The sequence below is a fragment of the Pongo abelii genome, chromosome 11 (assembly GCF_028885655.2).
Source record: "Pongo abelii isolate AG06213 chromosome 11, NHGRI_mPonAbe1-v2.0_pri, whole genome shotgun sequence".
Classification (NCBI taxonomy): Eukaryota; Metazoa; Chordata; class Mammalia; order Primates; family Hominidae; genus Pongo; species Pongo abelii.
This window is the reverse complement of record NC_071996.2, coordinates 80349785-80372140: the sequence shown is the minus strand read 5'-3', so window position 1 is coordinate 80372140 and position 22356 is coordinate 80349785. Positions and strand designations below refer to the sequence as shown.

At 39.9% G+C, this 22356-nt stretch overlaps 1 protein-coding gene and 1 long non-coding RNA gene across 6 annotated transcripts in view; one reads left to right on the top strand and one right to left on the bottom strand.

The window, feature by feature from the left end:
• The window catches only part of PDE11A (phosphodiesterase 11A), a 447272-nt gene that overhangs the window by 337651 nt on the left and 87265 nt on the right, over positions 1–22356 (top strand). For all 5 annotated transcript variants that reach the window (XM_024243401.3, XM_054549537.2, XM_054549538.1 and 2 more), the window contains 3 exons: positions 2764–2910; positions 3171–3278; positions 19049–19158. In XM_024243401.3, the coding sequence (XP_024099169.2) occupies positions 2764–2910; positions 3171–3278; positions 19049–19158 (365 nt within the window). The remainder of the gene's footprint in view (positions 1–2763; positions 2911–3170; positions 3279–19048; positions 19159–22356) is intronic.
• The window catches only part of LOC112132294 (uncharacterized), a 51823-nt gene continuing 37109 nt past the window's right edge, over positions 7643–22356 (bottom strand). Inside the window, exon 5 of the long non-coding RNA XR_002914113.2 lies at positions 7643–7843. This is a non-coding gene — a long non-coding RNA (uncharacterized LOC112132294). The remainder of the gene's footprint in view (positions 7844–22356) is intronic.

Sequence of the window (22356 nt, the reverse complement as noted above, 5' to 3'; positions counted from 1 at the left end):
GTTTAATAAGTATGGAGTTTCAGCTATGCAAGATGAAAAAGTTCTAGAGATCTGTTGTATGACAATGTGCATATAGTTAACACTACTGTACTGTACACACTACAGTATTTTTACCACAATAAAAAAAGAGAGACTCAAAGTACAGAGAGTAAAGCCAATTATAAGAAGAGAAGAAAATGACAAATAGAATTGTCATTCACATCCTCAGGCAGGTAAGAGAAAATATTGTATCCGTGAAATAAAATTAGGGTACTATTAAAAATACGTAAAAAGGAATATCCAGACGACAAAAGAATAGCTCTTAGAATGAAAACTGTGGTACTAAAATCTCAACAGTAAGAAGAAATTTCCTGGAAAACAGAACAAAAAGGAAAAGAAAAAATATGAGAAATGAAAAACATGATAGAAAAAGAAAATAAAAACTAAAAGAAAGAAATGAAAGAAAAGAAAAAAAGAAAAAAGAAAAGAAAAGAAAAGAAAGACAAACCAGTCCAAAGGTCAAGTTAAGGGAATTTCAGAAAAACAAAAGAGAGGAAGAAATCTTCAAAGAGCTTATTTTAAAGTGTTTTTCTAGAATTAAAAGACACAATTTTCCAATTAAGAAAAGAGCTTACAACCAAACACCACGTGTTCTCATTCATAGGTGGGAACTGAACGATGAGAACAGTTGAACACAGGGCGGGGAACATCACACACAGGGATCTGTCGTGGGGTGTGGGGAGGGAGGAGGGATAGCATTAGGAGATATACCTAATGTAAACGACGAGTTAATGGGTGCAGCACACCAACATACACATGTATACATATGTAACAAACCTGCACGTTGTGCACATGTACCCTAGAACTTAAAGTATAATAAATAAATTTTTAAAAAATATTTAAAGTGGCAACAAAAAATCAAAATGCAGAGGGGGATGGAATTAAGTATCTTTTTTTCCTCTGTCTCTTTTTTTGCAATCAAAATTAAGATGTCATCTTAATAATTTATTGTAGCTAATGATAAGCCTTTAAAATAATTTAGTACAGCTAAAGCTGAGCCTCATGGTAACTACAAAGCAAAAACCTGTAATAGATACACTGGAAAAAAAAAAGAAAAGGGCTTATAAAGTGCCTAGGATAATGAATGAAAATAAACTCACACCAAGGCACATTTGTATGACATTTCAGAACTCTTGAAGCAAAAAGATTCTACAAAAATTCGGTTGGAGGGGGGAGTTATTTTCAAAGTATAATAGCCCAGAATAGCTTCTGACTTCTCAGAAGTAACATCGAAAGCTCAAAGAGCAATGCCTTTAACATGCTAATGGAATGATTTCCAACCTAGAAATCTTACCTAGGCAAACTATTAATGAAATGTGACAGTAATACAAAAGCATTTCAGACTGCACGGCCTCACAAATCTACCCCACACCTTTTCTTGGGAATCTGTTAGGGGATGTGTCTCACCAAAATGAGAGGAGAAAGCAAGAAAGAGAAAGATGTGGGCTAGAGAAACAAAAGAGAGAGAGAAAACCATTCCCACACTTATGGTGAAGGAATATCCTAGGATGGAAACTACTCATCAGACTTATAAGATAGTTGGTCTAGATTGGAGAAATGCAGGAAGTTCCAGGAGTGATTTATTCATGAAACTGATGGAATGCCCAAAGCATATGAACATTTTGAGAGGAGACTTAGACAACTGGTAGAGAGTTTAGGGGTTGAATTAATTACAAGTACATGGAAAACTAAGCTCCACCTATGGAAGAGCATAGAGTTGGGAAGGAAGGATTAATTATGTGGTTTCTGGAATGCTTAGAGCAGCCAGAGTTGGATTGAATCTCTTAGCCAAAGTAAGTAGCTCCAGGGCATAAATTACTGTCAGGGTAATTTAAACCCAGTGAATAGATAGGAATATGAATACAGAATGGTCTCCGATAACCTGAAAATATAAAAGTGACTCCCTTACCAAGAGTGATCCAAAGAATATGGTAAACCCAATGAAATCACCATACAAATGATTTCCAAAGATTTTTTTTTCTCCTTTTTAGGCTTGTTTGTAGGGTAGCTGATTGACAGTTGCCTAACATGGGTGTTTTGAAAACCTTGAATATATATGACCAGTATTGTAATTATGTTGTGATGTTTATATAGAATGAAGCTAAACAAGACAGCAAAATTGATCTCCTCAGTGAAACATAGGCTTATGCTAAACCTCCAGATATCTCTATTTTATTAAGACAACATATTTCCCACCAGAGATGTGCTGTCTGATCCTTTCAATCATTCCGAATATACAGAACACGTGTGTAACAAAGAACACGTGCAAGCTACAGGATATAAGGATATAGAAACAAGGCAAAGTGGTGTATTCCCATCTCCTTCTCCTGAATAGCATCAATTAAAATTCACAGCTGCTGGCTGCCCAGATGTTTCTTGCATTTAGTGCTCCGTAATATGCATCAGAATATGTTGTATGACCACAGTTTCCATAAACTTGACAGTTCTGTATTCTAAATTCTGCAGACTAGATCCGGTGTGTGTATTTTATTTTCAGATTAGTTTCCCTCCCCCCGCCCCAACCCTGCCCCCACCTTCATTTGCTTGGGGCATTTGCAGTTCAGAAACAAAATACATTTACAGCTCAGAGTTTAGCTGTATCAGGGTGTAAGTGCAGGTCAGGCCTGATTTATGTGGCACTTCTGATAAGCAGGGGAGGAGAGCAGGATGGGGGTTTGGGAAAGCTGGTGAACTTGGCTTGACTTATGTCTTTTGCTTTTGTAGGCAGCCAACATCCCTCTGGTGTCAGAACTTGCCATCGATGACATTCATTTTGATGACTTTTCTCTCGACGTTGATGTCATGATCACAGCTGCTCTCCGGATGTTCATGGAGCTGGGGATGGTACAGAAATTTAAAATTGACTACGAGGTAAGATGTCTGTCTTGGGTGATCCAAGCAGTTCACCTGGGACAACGTGTTAGCCACTCTGAACCACTGGTTTCCCAAATACAAAATGGGGATGATAATCCCTGCCCTGCACACCTCATGGGATTACTGTGAGAACCAGAAGAGATGTTTGTGGAAGGCCTTTGATCACTGAGGGTTACTCACACATAAGGCACCATTGAGATAAGGGTCCACTGGAATCACTTACAACTGCCTGACGCACCCTCTCCCTCCCATTTCAGACACTGTGTAGGTGGCTTTTGACAGTGAGGAAAAACTATCGGATGGTTCTGTACCACAACTGGAGACATGCCTTCAACGTGTGTCAGCTGATGTTCGCGATGTTAACCGTAAGTGTGCTTAGTGATGGTGGAAGATCATTTCTCATTCGTAGCAACTGGCAGGCCTTCTCCTTTATGTTTCCATTTCTCTGGAAAATTACCATGTGATCATTTTATGTTGGAACTTACCTGCCCTGGTTATGAAAGTATATATGTGCCAGCAATTTCTGAGCTTGAAAGCTGTAACATCGTTGACCCCTTGAAGCCGGTGTAGCCTTGGAATGATTATTGAGCTTCTGTTCAGTATTTTTTCTTGGTAAACTTGTTCTTTTACAAAAGAAATGCTCAGATTTTTAAAGTAATCTTTTTGCAGAGGAAATGTAGATGAGTAACAGAACAAAGAGATCACTGGATATGACTCTTTTAGCTGGTGGGAAGCCAGTAGGGAGGTGTGAACATCACCCGCAGGAATATGGAAATCCTGAGAGGATGCTTATTTGAGACAATGCCCAGGGAGGCCAAGGGGAAAAGAGGGCTAAGAGTGCGCACTCTCCAGGTTTAGGGCTTACTTGCCTTAAAATCTCTGTCCCATGGGATTTTAACCCAGTGATGGTGGCCAGTCTGTTTCACGGAGATATCTACTGCAACTGGGCAGATGTAAGCCTTGGAATTTAATCTGAAAGCAAATGTTTGTGGCAAAGATTGAAACAAATCCTCTATTTACCTCTTCTGGCAAGAAATAAGGCTTGTTTTGGCATAATTTCTATTACATTGTTACGCTATCATCAAGTAAAATGTTTTCTGGCTTAAATATGTTGGTTTCTTTGGCCTCATAGTTATATATACACACGTCTACATACATGTCTGTGGGTGTGTGTAAACATATTTCATACAAAAAAAGAGAATGTGAGTCTTGGATTCTTCCAACATAAAATAAATACCTTATATTTTTGCACCCAGACAAAAATTTAAACACAAAATCAGAGCACCAAATGAAACGCATTTTCCTTTGGTCCCAATGAACAAAGACGATTCTGCTTCTTCCTCAAAAAAAAAAAAAAAATCTCTGCCTCATTTTCTGCCTATTAAAATTTTACTCATCCTTTAAGGCATTGCTGGTGCCAGTTTTTCTACAAAGTCTTCCCCTTTTTCCCAAATCATCAATAATTACTTCTTTCCATGTCCTGTATCTAGTACAACACATCTTTCTTGCTACTGTGTATTTTAAGTTACAAATCTGTCACTTACTCCTATAGAGTAAGCTGCTGAGGGAAGAGATCATTTCTTGTTTTTTCAACAGCATCTACTTATTTGCTCAACCACCATTTATTGAGGGTCACACCAGTCCTTGCACTCTGTCATGTGCTTGGTGGGTTTTCAAAAAATGTATGTTGAATTGACATGAGCTGAAATGTGCATCTAGCATAAGAAGATGGGGCCGGAATGTCTTTTATACTAGGGACTTGTGCTTTGGGTCCTCAACTGCTTAAGAAACAGGCAGACTGGCCTGGGAAAACTGGACTGGTTCCATTCTTCTGTTGCATCCACCGTCAGAGGAGTGAGCCAGTCAAGTGAGAAAGGAAGATGCTTTGAACCATGAGGCTTAATAGCTCAAGTAACAACCATTGCTTGGAAAAAATTCTTCATTTTGTTTTTCCATATCCTACTGCAGTAAATAAGGTATAATGTTTTGTGTATAGAGTTCATGTGTCTGGCCCACAGAGGACATTCAATAAAAAACTTTTTAACTCATTATTTTGGAAAACCTATGGATTTATGCTGAATTGCCAAAATAAGTAAGCAGGAACCCTGTTCAATGAAGGAAAAAGAAATAGCTGTGACATTTTTGAGTTAGAAATGTCAAGGACAGAGACAGATTTTTATGACAAGCCTTAAAATAGTTGGAATAGGGGAAACTGGCAAGAGCAGCAGGGTCACAGTGGACACTTAGGAGCGAAAGGAAATATATATCCAGTTTTCTGCAGTGGGTATTTCCATTATATGGGCAATTTTGATCCTTTCCAAGAAACTGAAGAGAATAGAATTCTTAAACTGTATCACCACAATGGGGATGCTCATATCGTCAGAATATTTCCAGGGTGCAGTTGTTTTGCAAGTATGCTCAGCAATCTTGAAGAGCAGCATTGTTGGAGAAGGCTTAGGTTTTGTTTTTTTGCATTCGTGCTAACACAGAAAGAGGAGACTTCATTGTTAAATTTCTCTAAGGAAGGTGGGTGGAGGAGATCACAAAACAAAAACATGACTTCAGAAAGAATACAACATTATTTTGTTCTCCTTCACATTGTATTGAGTAGCCACATCTGGAAAAGATAGTATTTTCTGCTCATTAAATTTTGTTGAACTTAACTAAGGGTTACAGTCGGTTAAAAGTGTCAACATTTGTTTTTCTCTAACATAAGTATCTTCTCCAAGCTTGACTTTGGTCAGTCTGGTTAATCAGAATTTTTTAATTAAGAAAATAATTACAGAAGTAACAAAGACGACTCAATCAGTGTAGCTAAAAATAAATTTAACTCGCTCATCAATTCTCATCTCTGGAATGTGGCTCAGCCTATGGTAAAATGATGCCCTATTTCTTACCACCAATGGGCACTCATGCTTTTGGCACCCCTGAAGATTCTAAAAGCCTTTCAATGTTTTGATCTTATCAGTGATTAAATTTCCATTCCAGTGATCTCATATTTCCTGTCTGTGGGTTGTGTTAGAACCAAAATTCTCTATTAATCTGGGGGGAAAAAAGAAAGAAAAGAAAGGAAACTCACCATATACCAACCATTGGATTCAGCCTGGGTCATGTCATAAGGCTAAGAAAGCACAGCGTGTGTGTGCTGAGGCTTCCTCTAGATGGCGCTCCAAGGCAAAGTTTACCAGCTGGTTTCCAGAAAAGGGGGAAAAAACCTTACCAACCTTCCTTGAAAGTGCTTCTTTTCTTCTAGCACAGGGAATACTGAGGTACACACCCCACCACAAAATAAATGTTTTTCCTAAAAGAGATAGCAACAAAACCAGTCTGTCGGAAAAGAGCATCTTCCATCAGGATGAGCCTGTTTTATGACTGCCACCTTGCATACTGCGCTGTTAATGTGAATAATAGTGTTCTCCGTGTGACCTTAAATCTGTGATTGTGTATTTTTCCAAGCCCATTGTCTCTGGGAATGGGGAGATGCATAGTTGTGTGTCACTGCTGAACAAATTTTGGCACCACGTACAACGGGATGAGCAAATTATAAATATACGCCCTAGCTTCCTAGCCTTTAACCCTAAAATGACTTCACGGGTGGAAAATAAACTTATTGACTCAGCATTGTGTTTTGCAAAAGTATTCAGGTTCATGTCTAGGTAACAAAGCGGTTTTGTTCCTTTAGAAATTAAAAAAAAAAGAACTACTCTGCAGGACAGGCAAATTGATATAAAATGATAAACATTTTGTTCACTGGGAACCCTATTAATGACTTATTAATTTGCTCCATGCCTCTGGTCTGAAATTTCACGTTTATAAATTTGAAAGCTTCAATGTTATTCTTTGTTTTTAAAGAGATATTTAGATAGTTAAAATTTCCCAAATACTTTGAATTCCTCTGGCAAATACAGTAGGTAGTGAGTTACTATTTGTGGTTAAAATGAGGAAGAAAACCTGCAGATCAATGATCACCATATAAATTAACTTTACTAATAGGAGTTTATAGAACAAATATTCCATCATGCACATACATAATAAATAAATTATAACTATAAATACGTGATAAAAGATGAGGGACATATTTCTTATGTTCACGATGTAGACTAGATATAGGAAATGACTCTGCTTTTGTTTGTATTCTGTAAAATAAAAGGCATGTAGTGGTGCCAAGGTTGCAGAGACATTTTTTTCGGTTTTATAAATGATGTATGAGCTCTGACAGATTTTCCAAGGGGAAAAAAAAAAGATTTCTTTAAGAGCCAGTATTCTTTACTATCCCATAAATGTACTCATTAGCACTTTGGGCCATGCCCTGCATCCCGTAGGATATCAATAAAGATTAATTGAATGAGTGAATTTAGTTTAGGGTAATATTATTCAAGGAACCATGTTGCTTAGTGTCCAGTTTAAAAAAGCTATAAAATGATGAACAAATATCATTGCTTGAAATCTTGTTCTTTCTTCATATCACACTAAGGTTCAACTAGGGTTCATATAGAATATTATGATCTTGCAGAATTCACTGGATATGAAAAGAGAAGAGCACATGATCACATTAAAATTTATGGTGGTGCTGGCAGCGTGGCGCTGGTGGGGAATTGCAGTTAAACACTAATAATAACCAAGTATCACAGCAAACACATTGACACTCCCTGACATTTACTGGGGGCTTCTTAAATCTTAATGTGGAGGTAGCGTGTTGAAATCCATATTTGTGTTGTCAACAAGGTTATTTTCGGAGATAAGCCAAACCATTTTATTGATAATTCAAACTAGAGAGCAGAAGGGATGTTTAGGGAGAAAATCCATCCTATTCACCAGCTTGAGGCTGATGTTCTGTCCTCTGACTGCAGTTTCCAGGAAAGTCCTTGATTTTTGAGGTAGAAAAGTCCTTCTGGAAGATCTTAGAAGCACAGCTGAAACTCCTCCCTCCCTGTCCAAGAAATATAGAACCAATTGAAATTTTAAATAAAATATTTTTACTCAATAATCAGAATCCTAATCTCAACAGAAATCAAATTCCTTTGTAGACTGTAACACTGGAAGTTACAAAGAGAGAGATCTAGATGTTTTGTTCTGTAACTGACTAAAATAAATAATAAACAGTAATCATATTTGTAATCATCAAACATCATTTTTACATTGCATTTCCTTATCAAAAAAAGTAGTAACTTGTTATATTTACTTTAAAATAAATGGCAGCATTATCGTAATAATATAATAAAATCTACATGATAGAACAACCAACTCTTTAATCTTCATGCAAATGTAACCTACAAGATGGCAAATGTTTAATTTAGAAAAGGAATTATTTTTAAATGTTTTTGCAGAATATCAGCACCAGACACAATAAATTAACTATGGGGCTAATCAATTTGAATACTGTGTTTAAATTACATTTAAGACTCCTGTCTTTTAATCATTTAAAAAAGGTTTCTATTTTTACTCTCTCTGACTGCATCTTAGAGCCCCAATTAGGCACTCCATGCTTCCAGCTGACATTCCCTTTATCCACATTTATTTTACAAAAGAGAAAAGGCAAAGCTGCACATAATTAAGAACCTGGTGTGCTAACAACCAAACATACAATTGGGCAGAAGGATAATCCAATCCATTTCCTCTCACAGGAGAGTAACCTCCATAACTCACTTTAAGCCCTGCCATTCATGAGTTATGGGTCATTCCCTTTCTAGTGAAAATAAATTCTCCCGCACCATCAGCCAGAGCTGGGTATTTTTCTTAGGACATGTAAATTGTAAAAGTGTATGACCATAATCATGTCTGACGTTACAGGGAAAGTATAACCTCTTGCTCATGGACATAGGCTTATACGTAAATGTATGTGGTTTCGAGGCTGGGGCTGCCTAGTTACAATATAGGATTTTTGATTAAAGTGAATTTATTCTTGAGATTTTTATGATGTTGGTAAACTGCTTAATCTGTCGCTTTGTGTTTTATGACACCAGCCAAATCCTCCAGGTCGGGGAGACCCAGCAGCAGAGCCATGGTCATTTATCACAGCCTCCATTTTCCACGGTGTATGATTTCCTAGTGGCACTTTCTTGGGACTGAAACCTGGCACCTAAGGGTGTTAAGTTGGGAGCTATAAAAAGTTTTAATTTTTCATGGGTCTCATGTTTAGTTTTGGCTCAATTATGGCTAATAAAAATTGGGGTAAGCTTTGAAGAAGCCTCAAATTCTTGAAATTCACCAACCTGGGCTCTGTGGCACTTTGAGAGATCAGTCTTTCTACACAATTAATGTGCAGGAAGTGATCTGCTTCATTTTCTGTGGTCATAAACCATTTGTTATATTATATGCAGTTCACTGGTAATTTATCGGAAATAAAATATAAATTATATTTCTAAACACGGACAAAACATACCGTCCTTGTCGTCAAAAAAGCATCATAAAGCACAAATATTGTTAGGGTTGAAAGCTAAGTCCTTAAGAATCTGATCTTTTTCTTTTGGTTCTTTTTAAAATGCATTATATGTGCTATATACATACAGCTATGTTTATTTATTATCTTTTGATGTAGAAACCTCAACTTTCTCAAGTCTTATTATTTAGTTGAAAATTTCCTTATACAATTTGTATATCTTTTTGTACATTTTATCAAAATAAGAGAGCAGAAATATATTGAGCAAATTTTATTTGACCACATTAGGACTTCTTGAGAATGAAATAAAGAGTGTTGACAGATACCAGAGGTTTGCTTTGAAATATGCTAGCAAACAAAACAAAACAAACACACACTGCATGTGAAGAGACAGATGAAACAAGCCGCAAAACCTGTATTCCTGCTGAAGTTGGGCAATGACTGCACTGGGTTCATTATATTAATAGTATTCTATTTTTTGTATGTTTTTAACTCTCCAAAATAAAGAATTTGAAAGTTATGCTAATAAACAGGTTAAAAATTAAGACTTAGAAGTGGTTATATAGAATATAATAATAAAGTTATATATAAAATTAATCCAATTTTTAAATGTATGCATCAAACATCTATGCAACATATATAATTGTACTGGACTGTGTTGCCTTTCTTAGACTTACGTAGACAAGCACTTGCAACCGTAGTTGAGGCTAAGGGTCAACATATTCCCAAAACGTGACTAAGGTTTTATGATTTGATAGTAAGTGCCTTCAGAAGCTTCTGGTTGGGAAAGAAAGTCATTTATATATAGACTGTAAGGTTTTTCCAACTCTGAGCTTGGTAAGGAAAGGATCAGTTAGGCCTAAATCTATATTTAATTAATGCCAAATCAATATTTGGTTGCATTCATCTTGAAAAGAAAGATAAGCAAATTCAATCAAAACTATCCCGTTCCCATGGATAATTAGACAACCTGCAATTGGCTTGTTGCATTGCATACTCTGGTAAAGGAGATATGTGAGCATGTTGGTGCTAGGTGGTGATTCCCTATCAGCTGGAAAGGTTCTGATCTCTGGACCTCAAAATGGGCCTAAGGTGCCCCCTTTTCTCCTCAGCAGACCCATTTATTGGTAGACAGACATTACTGTAAATGCCGAGGGAGTATGACTACTAAATCTAGATGCTATAGTTTGCTCAGTAGGGATTTTTTCCCCTCCATTGAAGTTTGTGGTTGCATACCTGTGCTTCCCCTTATGCTTTCATCACACACTGTCTCTGATTGACAAAGGTAAGATCGTTTTTTAAAAAGAAGGTATGCTGTGACATCCAGTAGTATAAATACTCATAAGCACTCCTAGTAAGCAATTGAAATCTGCTTCCACTCCAAAGCTTGAGATAGTCCTCTGCTAAATATTATTGCCTTGGAGCATATGGAACAGTTTGATACCCATCAGGCTGCCCCTAGGATCTATATGTTGAGTGGTTGCCATTCCATCACAAAGCAAATAAAATAGGGTCTGAAAAAGAAGCATACTGGGGTTGCTGTCCACGCACACGGAGCCCTAACATTGCCCTAACAATTCTCTGACCACCGTGATCCACCCATGACTGGGATATGTGCTGAACTGGGGGGTGACTGAAGGCACCCTTCTTATAGAACCATCAGCCTCTATTAGGAGATGTAAGTTTCACAAGCAGACTCTTCATGTTAAGGATGACCCAGCAGAGCTGGACCAGCCACCAGCATTGCAAATTGGGGCTTTTTTTTTTCTTACGATGGTATGAGCATCTTGTTTGTGGCATTTACAATGAAACCTTCAAAGAGCACTTTTTTGGCTGAAATAAATGTGATTTTAATAATGTACCAAACAAAGACCCCAGATAGTGACCCTGCAACACTCTGCATGCCAGAAATTTAAAAATACCAGAAATTAAATGCTTTTTCTATAAATACTGCCTTTCTGTCCCAAGCTCATAAGGCCTTCAAATTCAAGCCATCTGTAGATCAGCGAAGGCACGATGACACAGATTAGGAATATGGTGTGCAGACTCTTCTAGAGGAGGCACTTCCTTGAGAAACCATGTTTTTCCAACCCCTTGGAATTGTCTGAGCCTTACTTTTTCCTCTTCTTGTCCAAAAGAGTGAGAAAGATAAAGAAGAGGAAGAAAGACTCTTCAAAACCTATCATATTGTCCCTCAACCTTAGCCAATCCACCTAGGGCTCTGCTGCAGTGCCTGGACATCAGAATCCATGGTGGAGCATATGGAGCCTACTATCTTCAGCTTTAGGGTGTCTGCAACCATTAGGAATTTCTAGTACATCATTAGATTCCCTCTGTCTTAGTTTGCCATCTGCTACATCTCAGAATCAACAGGATGAACTCATCAGGAAATCCCTTATAATTCAATACTTCCGATAGTTGGGTTCAAAAAGAAAGGTGAGAGCAGAATTTCTGGCATCATTTTCTCAGATTGCTGAGCCAGGACTGCACACATGGCAAGGGTGTGCAGTCCATGGTGCACCTCCTCCAGAAACCAAGCAGGAGGAGCTGGACATTTCTACCAGTTCTGTCTTCCACAAAGCACAACCAATGTTATGACAGCTTCTCTTTAGAAAACAGTGCTCTGTGGCACTACTCTGCTGGCTCGAGGGGTAACCAGATTCTATGTGCAGCAAGGGGCGGCTGTCTTCTTCACTGCCCTGTTCCTAGTGCCAGGAAATCAGTAAATAATAAATATTTGTTCAATGAATGAATGGACACTTTTTAGAATATCGCTATTTCATTTCAAGCTGGGACAGTTTGATGAAGTGTGGGCTAATTCTTGAAACAAAAAAGAATGTACAAATATACATACATGTGTATAAATATAGATGTTCTTATAAACAAATGTTCTTTATGGAAATTTTAGACACAAAGAAAAAAATTTAAGCCAACTGTAATTCCACTACTGATAATATCTTGATGTACATCTTAACAGTCTTTTTCCTATACATATATTTAAACATTTTATAAAGTTGAGATATTACAAACTATTGTATCTTTCTTTTCTCTCCAAACCTCATTTGTAAAGCACTGTATATTATCAAGCACGTATTGATGTGACAGAGCCATATTTAAACTAAAAATATCCAATGGCTCTGCAATATCAATCTCTTCCTACTCAAGAATAACGTCCTTCGTGAAATAAAGCACACACCAAGGGATTCTTTACAGCCCTATTATCTAACACTGTATCATCACAATAGGATTTAAAAGCTGTGCAACTGAACCCACACCTCGACTTAGGGGCTGTGTAGCACAGTGAGTAAGAACACAGACTGGGGAGCCAGGCTACCTGGGCTTTTATCCCGCCTCTCTTACTTTATAGTCTTGTAACCTGGTGCCTCAATGTCTTCATCTACAAAATGGGAAGATAAGAACAGTTACCTATCTCAAGAGAGTTCTTGTAAGGATTAAATGAGCTAATGAATGTGAAGTATTCAGGAAAATGCCTGGCATATACTAAGCGCTATAAAAGTTAACTGTTGTTGACATTATCCCAGGCCTCTTCTCAAATCTACCCAGTGCTCAGTATATAATAGGCACTTAATAACACTTCTTAAATTAGTAAATTGTCTATAGCACCATCTAGTGTTGATATTATGGGTGTTTTTACACCTGTTTGGATTCAACAGAGTCACAAAGTAACGGTCATTTTTCTCTGGCTATGATATTCCCCCATTCACTGGTATCATACAGGATCATCATTAAAATGAGAGTACATCCTGGCTGATTCAAATTTTACATTGGCTAATGATAGAAATTACTGGGTAGTCCAGGAGACCCTGAGAATCAATCTTACTGGCTTGGGTCTTTTGGAGTTCTAGTTATTATATGCTGTATTGGCTGGGGGTAGGCTTATCCCAGTATACATTTCAGCCCAATGAAGGAATATCATTGGAGGCCTGCTCAGAGGGCAGGTGAAAGGCTTTGCTGGAGGGGGTGACATGGGAAATGGGTTTATATGCCCTGGCTGACTCTACTTAGATATATTGTATTTACTGCTTATATTTCTGATACGAACTGTGAGGGAATACAGGTGAGAAGATATATTAACATTAAAGCTCAATAAAAACCATAATGATTGGGTCAGGAGCAGAAAGATATAATTTTATTTGAAAATAAAAGAATAAACCAGAGTCAAGAATGGGGTAAATGCATTAAAATATACTTCCTGCCGCCTCTCTGTTTTCTTTTGAAAGTGTATTGTCTTCAGCAGGCAGTTGACTTTTTCTACTCAATATCGGTACATGCAGGCCTGAATGGATAGCCCTGGGAGGAAGATGGATGAGGATGGGGGAGGGGCAAAAGGACACTTAGTGGCAGGTGGGCATTTTTCAGGCCTGATGACTCCCAGAAACCATTTACCAGGCAGCTTTAAATCACAGTCAAGAGATAGGTGCTGCTTCAGTAACTCAGGTATCACAGTCGGGAGAGGTAAATATGTTTTGTGTGACTGTGTGTGGGTGCTGTACTTCAGGGATTGTCTACTCCGAGGATCTAGAGACAGGCTCCATAGTCTTTGATATTATAAAATTATAGAAAATGTTCTAGGAAGAGAGTCTAGGGCTCTGTTATGTTCTTAAAAGTATCCATGATACCAGTAGTTTAAGACCAAGATGCTAGATTTCTGGGCAGAGCAGGGGACAGGGACTGTGTGGAACATTTTAGCAAAATATGTTCCATCTTATTATAAAATGGATGATAACTGATGGTTTAAAAATGGCTGGAGATTTTGATCTCAAATCTATTAGATGGCATTTGATTTTAACTACTGATTAAATTTCTAGTCAAATTACCTTATTTTAACATTATCTCTAATCTTACTGCTCTGATTCATCAGCTAGTTCTAGTCAATAGCTTTTTCATGGGCAAAATCTCTCTAAATTTTAGCACAATATCATTGCACAACACTTATTTCCGGAGTATCATAGGTAATTATTTCATATTTGATAGACTTTTCAAGTTTTACCTAGTATTAGCAAGACCAAACCCAACATTTTGAGTTTTAAGATGATAGAGATGACAACAAAAGACATTTATCCCCCTCCCCTTCTCAAAAATCATCCTAAAATAATACGGAGAAAAAGAAATGTACACAAATCCTGCCTTGCATGGACTCATAACACATGAAGGCAGAAAGTGAAGGGAGGACAGTTCATAACTTAGCAGAGAAGAGAAACCCAAGTGTCTTCAGAGCTGAGGGTGTGGAGGAAGGGGTACCCACAATAAATAATGCTACCCCCCAGGACCTAATGAGACTCAGGAACTGGAGGCCTCAGATACCATGAAAATGAGGTGATGTGGAATTAAGGAGTGATGGAAACTGAGTGCCCAAGTCTCCATCCCCTCTCTGTGTAATTGGAGGGCTACTCTTCCCCCTGTCTCTGCCATAACCAGAGTATTTGCCAGAAAAACTGAATCCCAGAGTTGGGTACACAACCAAAAGCAAAATTAGGATGAGGTGCACACTCAAAATAAGAGGCTTAAGTGAAAGCCTACATCCTCACAGGTGGACAGCTACAGTTCTCTTTTCTCAGGATGCCAACACACGTGTTTACACCATTCCCAGGCAACAGATTGGAAAGTCCAGAGAAAATGAGTTTAGATGTTGACATTTGGGCATCTCCAGCAAAAGACCAGCTGGCCACACAGTCACCCCGTGATAAGACACAGCAATCTCCAGGCACCACCCACATACACTGGTGCACAGTGAGCTTTGTGATGCTTTACTCTTAAGAATGAATAGACCACCAAAGGTTACCAGACACTTGAGAGAAACCACCAAACACAGAGAAAAGAAGGAGTTCAGAGAAAAAAGGTAATACGGGGAACAGAAGAAATTTTCAGAAGAATTATAATCAATATCTTCAGAAAGACAAGAAAAGATCATGCATCCATGGGAGAAGAATAGCATGCTATTATAAGACAAGGAGCAGCAAACAAGAAAATGCTTATAAACTAAACATATCATTATGCCTGGAAAGTAAGAGGAAAGGCTTATATAGGAAATGGAAAAGGGGAGATAAGAAAATAAGAAAATCAGTACCAGAAGTCCAGTATCCAACTAATTGGAGTTTCATTCAAATAGGGCAGAAAAAAACTGCTGAAGAGAAAATTATTTTAAAAAAAAGAAAAGAAAAAAGGATTAGTAAATTTCTTCATTGTGCTGAAGAAATTGATTCTCCAGATTAGGCTTAACACACAAATTGAATGGGGAAAAAAGCCCCAACCCAAAGCATATCTCTGTGAAATTGCTGAACACCAGAAAGAGAGAGGAAATTCTAAAAGAAAGAAAATCAAGTAACATTCAAAGTATTAGGATTGAGAATGGTATGTTCTTCTCGAAAGCAACTTTGGAAGCTAGAACACAATACAGCAGGCCTTCAAAATTCTGAGTGAAAATGTTTCAGCCTAGAATTGTGAGGCACGCTGAGTATGAGAATAGAATAAAGATGTTTTTTCAGTCATGCAAAGCCTCAAAAACAACCAACTCCCCCAGTGTTTAAAAAAAGTAAGCCGTTTTCTCATGAAGCCCCTGCAGATGTGCTCCTGTAAAACAAGGGAGTAACTGAGGAAAAAGAAAGGCATGGGCTGCAGGAGGTGGGGGACCAGACATAGGAGGGGAAGGAGGAACCCCCTGAATGATGGTGGAGGAAGCTCCAAGGGCAGCTGGCAACAGAGGAGAGAATCCAGACCAGACCCCAGGGTCGGGCTGCAGGAAGGAGTCCCCAGGACAGGAAGGATCTAGAAACAAGCTGCGACCATTCTGGCTCACTTCAAAATTGCTTTGAGAAGCATTTTGCAGAATTGTGTAGGGTGTGAGAAGACTTAGATGTTTCACAGAAATCCTAACTCCAGGAAACAAGAAAATGTACATCATTAAGGAAACAATCATTGTATACTGGTTGGCTCAGTGGTGAATGATATTTATAGGATGGTAATATAGGAAAGCTCTGTGGATCACATTGGGAGTATGAGGGGAGGGTGACCGTAAACTCACCTGCTGCTAGACTTCGCCAGTGTTCAAGGGCAGATTCTGGTGAAAGGACGCTAGGAGCTTGCTCCCTTCTGCTATGCACTAGCTGGGAGACCCTGTGACTTAGCCTCTCTGTGACTCAGTTTTCTCATCTATAACTGGGGACAGTAATAGTTTCTACCTAACAGGACTGTTATGAGAACTCCATAAGTTAAATGGCTGTAAAGCTCTTAGAACAATGTATGGTACATAGAAAGGACAATATGAGTACTTGGTGAATAACCAAGTGCTAATAATATGTGCATGCTATATAGAAATATGGTGGGGGGCCGGGCGCGGTGGCTCACGCCTGTAATCCCAGCACTTTGGGAGGCCGAGGTGGGTGGATCACAAGGTCAGTAGATCGAGACCATCCTGGCTAACACGGTGAAACCCCGTCTCTACTAAAAATACAAAAAATTAGGTGGGCATGGTGGCGGGCACCTGTAGTCCCAGCTACTCAGGAGGCTGAGGCAGGAGAATGGCATGAACCTGGGAAGCAGAGCTTGCAGTGAGCCAAGATCGCGCCACTGCACTCCAGCCTGGGCGACAGAGCAAGACTCCGTCTCAAAAAAAAAAAAAAAAAAAGAAAGAAATATGGTGGGAAAACTACGAATTTAGGTAAAAAAGAAAATAGAAAGTAGTTGCCTTCGGGAATCAAGAAAGGAGAATAATGAGGGACTACTGATTTTTAATTCTAAGTCTCAGTATAATTTGAATTTTTTTAGTTACTGCAGGTAATAATTTAAGTAAAATAAAATTAACTTAGAAAAACTAACAGCCAACTGCAGATTTTAAAATGAAGGGCGTATACAAGCTTTTTTGTTTGTTTATTTGTTTGTTTGTTTGTTTGAGATGGAGTCTCGCTCTGCCGCTTAGGCTGGAGTGCAGTGGCACCATATAGGCTCATTGCAACCTCTGTCTCCCGGTTCAAGCGATTCTCCTGCCTCAGCCTCACGAATAGCTGGGATTACAGGTGTGTGCCACCAAGCGAGGCTAATTTTTGTATTTTCAGTAAAGATGGGGTTTTGCCATGTTCGTCAGGCTGGTCTCGAATTCCTGACCTCAGGTGATCTGCCCACCTCGGCCTCCCAAAGTGCTGGGATTACAATTTTGAGCCACTGCGCCTGGCCGGCATATGCAAGCTTTGACATGGACTATTTCATACTCCCAATTTATTAACATTCCCATTTGCTATACAAATGAAGTTATATGTATTTCTAAATGCAGCAGTGGACCCAAGTCTATTTTTTAAAATAAAATTGTCGGCCAGGCGTGGAGGCTCACACCTATAATCCCAGCATTTTGAGAGGCCGAGATGGGTGGATCACCTGATGTCAGGAGTTCAAGACCAGCCTCACTAATATGGTGAAACCCCATCTCTACTAAAAATGCAAAAATTAGCTGGGCATGGTGGTGGGTGCCTGTAATTCCAGCTACTGGAGAAGCTGAGGCAGGAGAATCACTTGAACCCAGGAGGCAGAGGTTGCAGTGAGCCGAGTTGGTGCCATTGCACTCCAGCCTGGGTGACAGAGCAACACTGTCTCCTAAAAAAATAAAATAAAATAAAATTGTCAACACAAGAACCTGTTATTCAGTTATTTCTGCAACACAAACATAACCAATTTAAAAACAAAATTTTCATTGCTCTAAGAGAAGTGTCTTACAGATGTGGGCCAGTGATCCTAGATTTGGGGGAAAAAAACACATGAAAAGTGAAGCAATTTGTACCCTAACCCTCCCCCTCCTCCCACTCTCTGATAAAGATTTTAATAAGTAATGAAATGAGAGACTTACAAAGTAAAAGAGGGGGAGATATAAAGGCCTTCGATCAAGAAAATGCATAGACCTGCTTTCCCAGAGGTCCACTTCCTCTTCTAAACTAATGAAAGGGCCAGCAGCAACCCAAGAAGCATTGCTGCTCTTGGTTACATAATTATATTAACCTGCTTCTAAAAGAAATCACATCGCAGCTGTGCATTTCACCAGCAAGCTACCACAAGATAAGAAAAAAAGAATTCCCAGTAATGGATACCCCACTCAATCCTCAGTCTGGTTTGACAATCCTCTGACAAATTCTGGTGTCCATGACATGCACTGCCTTATTATCTGTATGAATTTCATCTGTCTACCAACCTAATATGGATTAGGGTATTTACAAGATAAACTCTAGGATGTCATTGTATAACAATTTGAGTATGTTAAAGTCTCTCCTTTTAATGTTAAAAAAAAAAAGAAGGGTTGTGTTTTCCTTCTGCCTGCTCTCATTTGGGTGGGATCTGGCGGGTGTAGTGTTCAGTTTGAAATTCACTGCCCCCTCCTATTCCCCAACCTCCAACCTCCAAACCCTATGCTCATCATTAAAGTGTATAATAACAAAACACATTTTGCCCTGGGCCTTTGCCAAACTGTCACTGTCTCTGGATAGTCCAACCTTCTCTCTAAAAAGGGAACAAAATAGTCTGAACTATGTCCCAGTGTGGCAGCGTGGGCTGCTGTGACAGCAAGCTAATTCATCACTGTAGGGACCTTAGGCTGTGCAACTGACCACCCAACTTACTGTTGTCTGAGGGAGTGGCAGTTAATCATCTCCTTAAATGATATGGGTATGAAAACAGAGTTGATTGTTGCTCAGCACCTAACCTTATCCATCCTCTGTGCCCCAGTAGTGACTGTTGCCATTTTCCCCTTCTTCTCAGACTGCTGGGTTTCAAGAGATTCTGACCGAGGTGGAAATTTTAGCGGTGATTGTGGGATGCCTGTGCCATGACCTCGACCACAGGGGAACCAACAATGCCTTCCAAGCTAAGTAAGTGTTCTAAACTGTTGTTATTTTAATGCATTTGCCTTCCTGTTCAGAGCCAAAGGTGACGAATGCTAAAGAGTAAAGCATTAATTTCTGGCATCTGAGGCCAAGGCCACGCAGGCTTGGGCGTGCATGTCATGGGGCCCATCCATCTTTATAATTCCCTATTCTTCTTTTAATTGCAAATTTGCCCTTCATGTCATGCTTGTTGATTTGGTCGGTCTCTATTGACCTTAGTCAGATAACAAAGCTTGGATTTTAAAGGGTCTACTTTTTTCCTCCCAGAATATTTGCCTTTATGGTGTTATAAGCTTCTCGGACTTGCTACTCTCAAACTCTGGTTTGAGACTGTTAAAATAAACGCAGTCTTAGGAAATTTGATGAAGCAAAATATAGTTTTCCTTCTCCAATAGAGTCTCTTCCAGGATTCTTTTGATGTTGGGTATTGTATAAACTGTAGTGAAATAAAGCCACATTCAAGGAATATAGTTTTTGCTCCTCCCATTCCCTACTCCCATAGAAAGGTGGAAGAAACAAAGGAATTACAGAAATACAGGGATGTCTGGGCAACCGTTTGCCACACACATGATGTATATAGATAGAATAATCTGTCCTTAAGCAGGTTTTCCTGGTCAAGATAGCTGTTGCTTTGTGGCTCATACTGTGGCCAAGGCCACAGAACTTACGGGTGCTAGAAATAAGACCAAAACCCAGGTCTCCTGACTTGTATATTGAGAGTCTGCCTTTAATGTTCCTTTCACTGTTTGCCTGCAAACAAAAGATACAGGCTTTCAGAGGCTGGAGAGAAAAGTTTTGGGGTGGAGAAAGTAGAGAAGGCTTCAACGAAGAGGTAAGATTAACTTCAGATGACTGATTTCTTAGCCTCTAGAACAAGTCAGCCTCTATTATCTGAAACTTTCACAGTCTGCTCTTTGTCAACAGGTTCTTTTCAGCTCACCATTCTCTTTTTTCCTCCAAACATCTACCCACTAAGACTTCACGAGTCTTGGACTCTTGTATTTACTCCTTATCTAGCAGATGAATTTCAATTTTGTGCCCTCGGTCCAATCTGTATCCTATAGCCCATCACTTCAGTGCTGTCTTCTCAATATCCTATCATTTCCTGACCAAGTCTCTGTGACATCCACTCTGCAGAAACTCAGTCCTGGTTCCATCTAACAATTCAGTCTCTTGCTACTCTGCCTAGACTCGTAAAAGCTTTAGGAGAAAATGTCACAGCTGTGAGAGTTAGAGACATACCAAATATATATTCCTCCCACTTGGCTGGACGCTAGAACTCGCTGCCAGTCTTTCTGTGTCCCTAGCCAGCCCCATTCCCCATTGCTCTTAGCAGTTTCATATACCAAACTTGTGTCTTCCAAAACCACCTCCTGCTCCCCCGCCTCCCCCGCACCACTCAGCAGATCACCTTGCCTCCTACTTCATGGAGAAAATTGAGGCCATCAATCGAGAACTCTCTCAATTTCCTCCCCTGCCACCTACAAACTTATCTATCCATCCCCATCCTTCCCTCCTTCCCTCCTATCTCGGTAAGAGGGCTGTCCTTCCCTCGTCCGAGGCTAATCCCTCCACCTCTGCCATGGACCCTTCCTTGCTTCTCCTCTGGGACTTTGTGCCATCAATCTTCCTCTCCCTGCTGTATCTACTGTCCCTTTCTGCTGGCTCTCTGCATCCTATTAATAGAAACAGCTCCCCCGCATCTTGAAAAAAGCCTACCCTAATCCCCACTTCACTCTCCAGCTTCAGTTCTATTTCCCTCTTTCCTTCCCAACCAAGCTTCATGGAAATCTGTCTGGGTCCACTTCCTTCCCTTCTCCCAACCCCTGTCCTCCCACATGGCTTCCGGTTCCACTCATTTGGAGAAACCACCTCAGGAATGACACCCGTGGCCCCCTTTTCTCGAAGCTGTCAGACCTTTTCGTTGTCCTTCTTTCATAATACCTCTTGCCATGAGATATACTTTGTCGCTCCCTCCTTCCTGAAACTCTCTCTTCCTTTGTCTCACAGACAAAGGGTTTTCATCCACCTATACAGCCTTGAATCTCCGTTGGCTTCAGGCCTCTGTCCCCCTGCCCCAGCCTTCACTGATGATGCCCTCCCCCTTCTTCTCTCGCTCTTCACGATCCTTTAGGCAGGGCCACCAGCCATCTGCTGATGAGCCCTGAATACATTTCTATTAACTATAATTCTCAGCTTATTTCCAGGCACTTATTCCATTGCTTGAGGAACACCTCCTCTTCGAAGTCCTACAGTCACCTCGACCTCAGTCTTTCTCTCCATGCGTGTCCCTCTTTCTTGCATTCTCTACCCCAAGGAATGGCCCCACCAAAAATGCGCCAGTCACCCAGCCTACCCTGCAGCACCCCTCAAAGCCAGTGCCTCCTCTGCATGCTTACAGCAAGGACTGCTTCTTGGCATGACTCCTGGTTTCCTACAACGAACAGCGTGACTCTCCTCCCGAGGCTGCTTGGCACTCCAGAATAATCTTTCTAATTCACAAAGCTGACCAGGTCACTCCCCTGCTTAAAAGCCATCCACACCTCCTGTGGCTTTTAGAGTAGTGTTCCAGTTCCTTAGCTTAGCCCCATTCAGGCCTTTTTCATTCGGACTTCTGCCCATTTCCCTGGCCCAGTGCCCACTCGCCCCAGCTCACCCCACTCATGCATCTATGTTCCGGACACAGGGACTCCAAGAAGCACTGGTGGGGTCCTGCTCAGTCACATCTCTCTGCTGCCCAATATGCTGTTTCCCCTGCCTGGCATGCCTTTCTCTCCTTCTTTCCCCAAAACTCCTCTGAAAGCATCATCTTCGTGTTTCTGTCCACCCTAATGTACCCCCATGGTCAATTTCCTATGCCCTGGTTATGCCTTTTCCAAAGTGTGCACTTCATGCCATTTTAATTGCTGACTTGCAGGTGTGTCTTCCCTTCTTATTTGGCATGTGCAACAGTGCGTGGACAGTACCTGGGGGAGCATAATAAACAATAAATGTTTGGTGAATGAACAAACAAAGGATAACTGCATGAGTGGATGAGATATTTTTAACTACAGCACTTTAACAAAGTTTCCTGATTTCTTTAACAGATGCAACCTCTTATAAATTATTATAAAACATTGCTTGTTTGTTTTTAACTTTTATTTTAGGTTTGGGGATACATGTGAGGGTTTGTTACATAGGTAA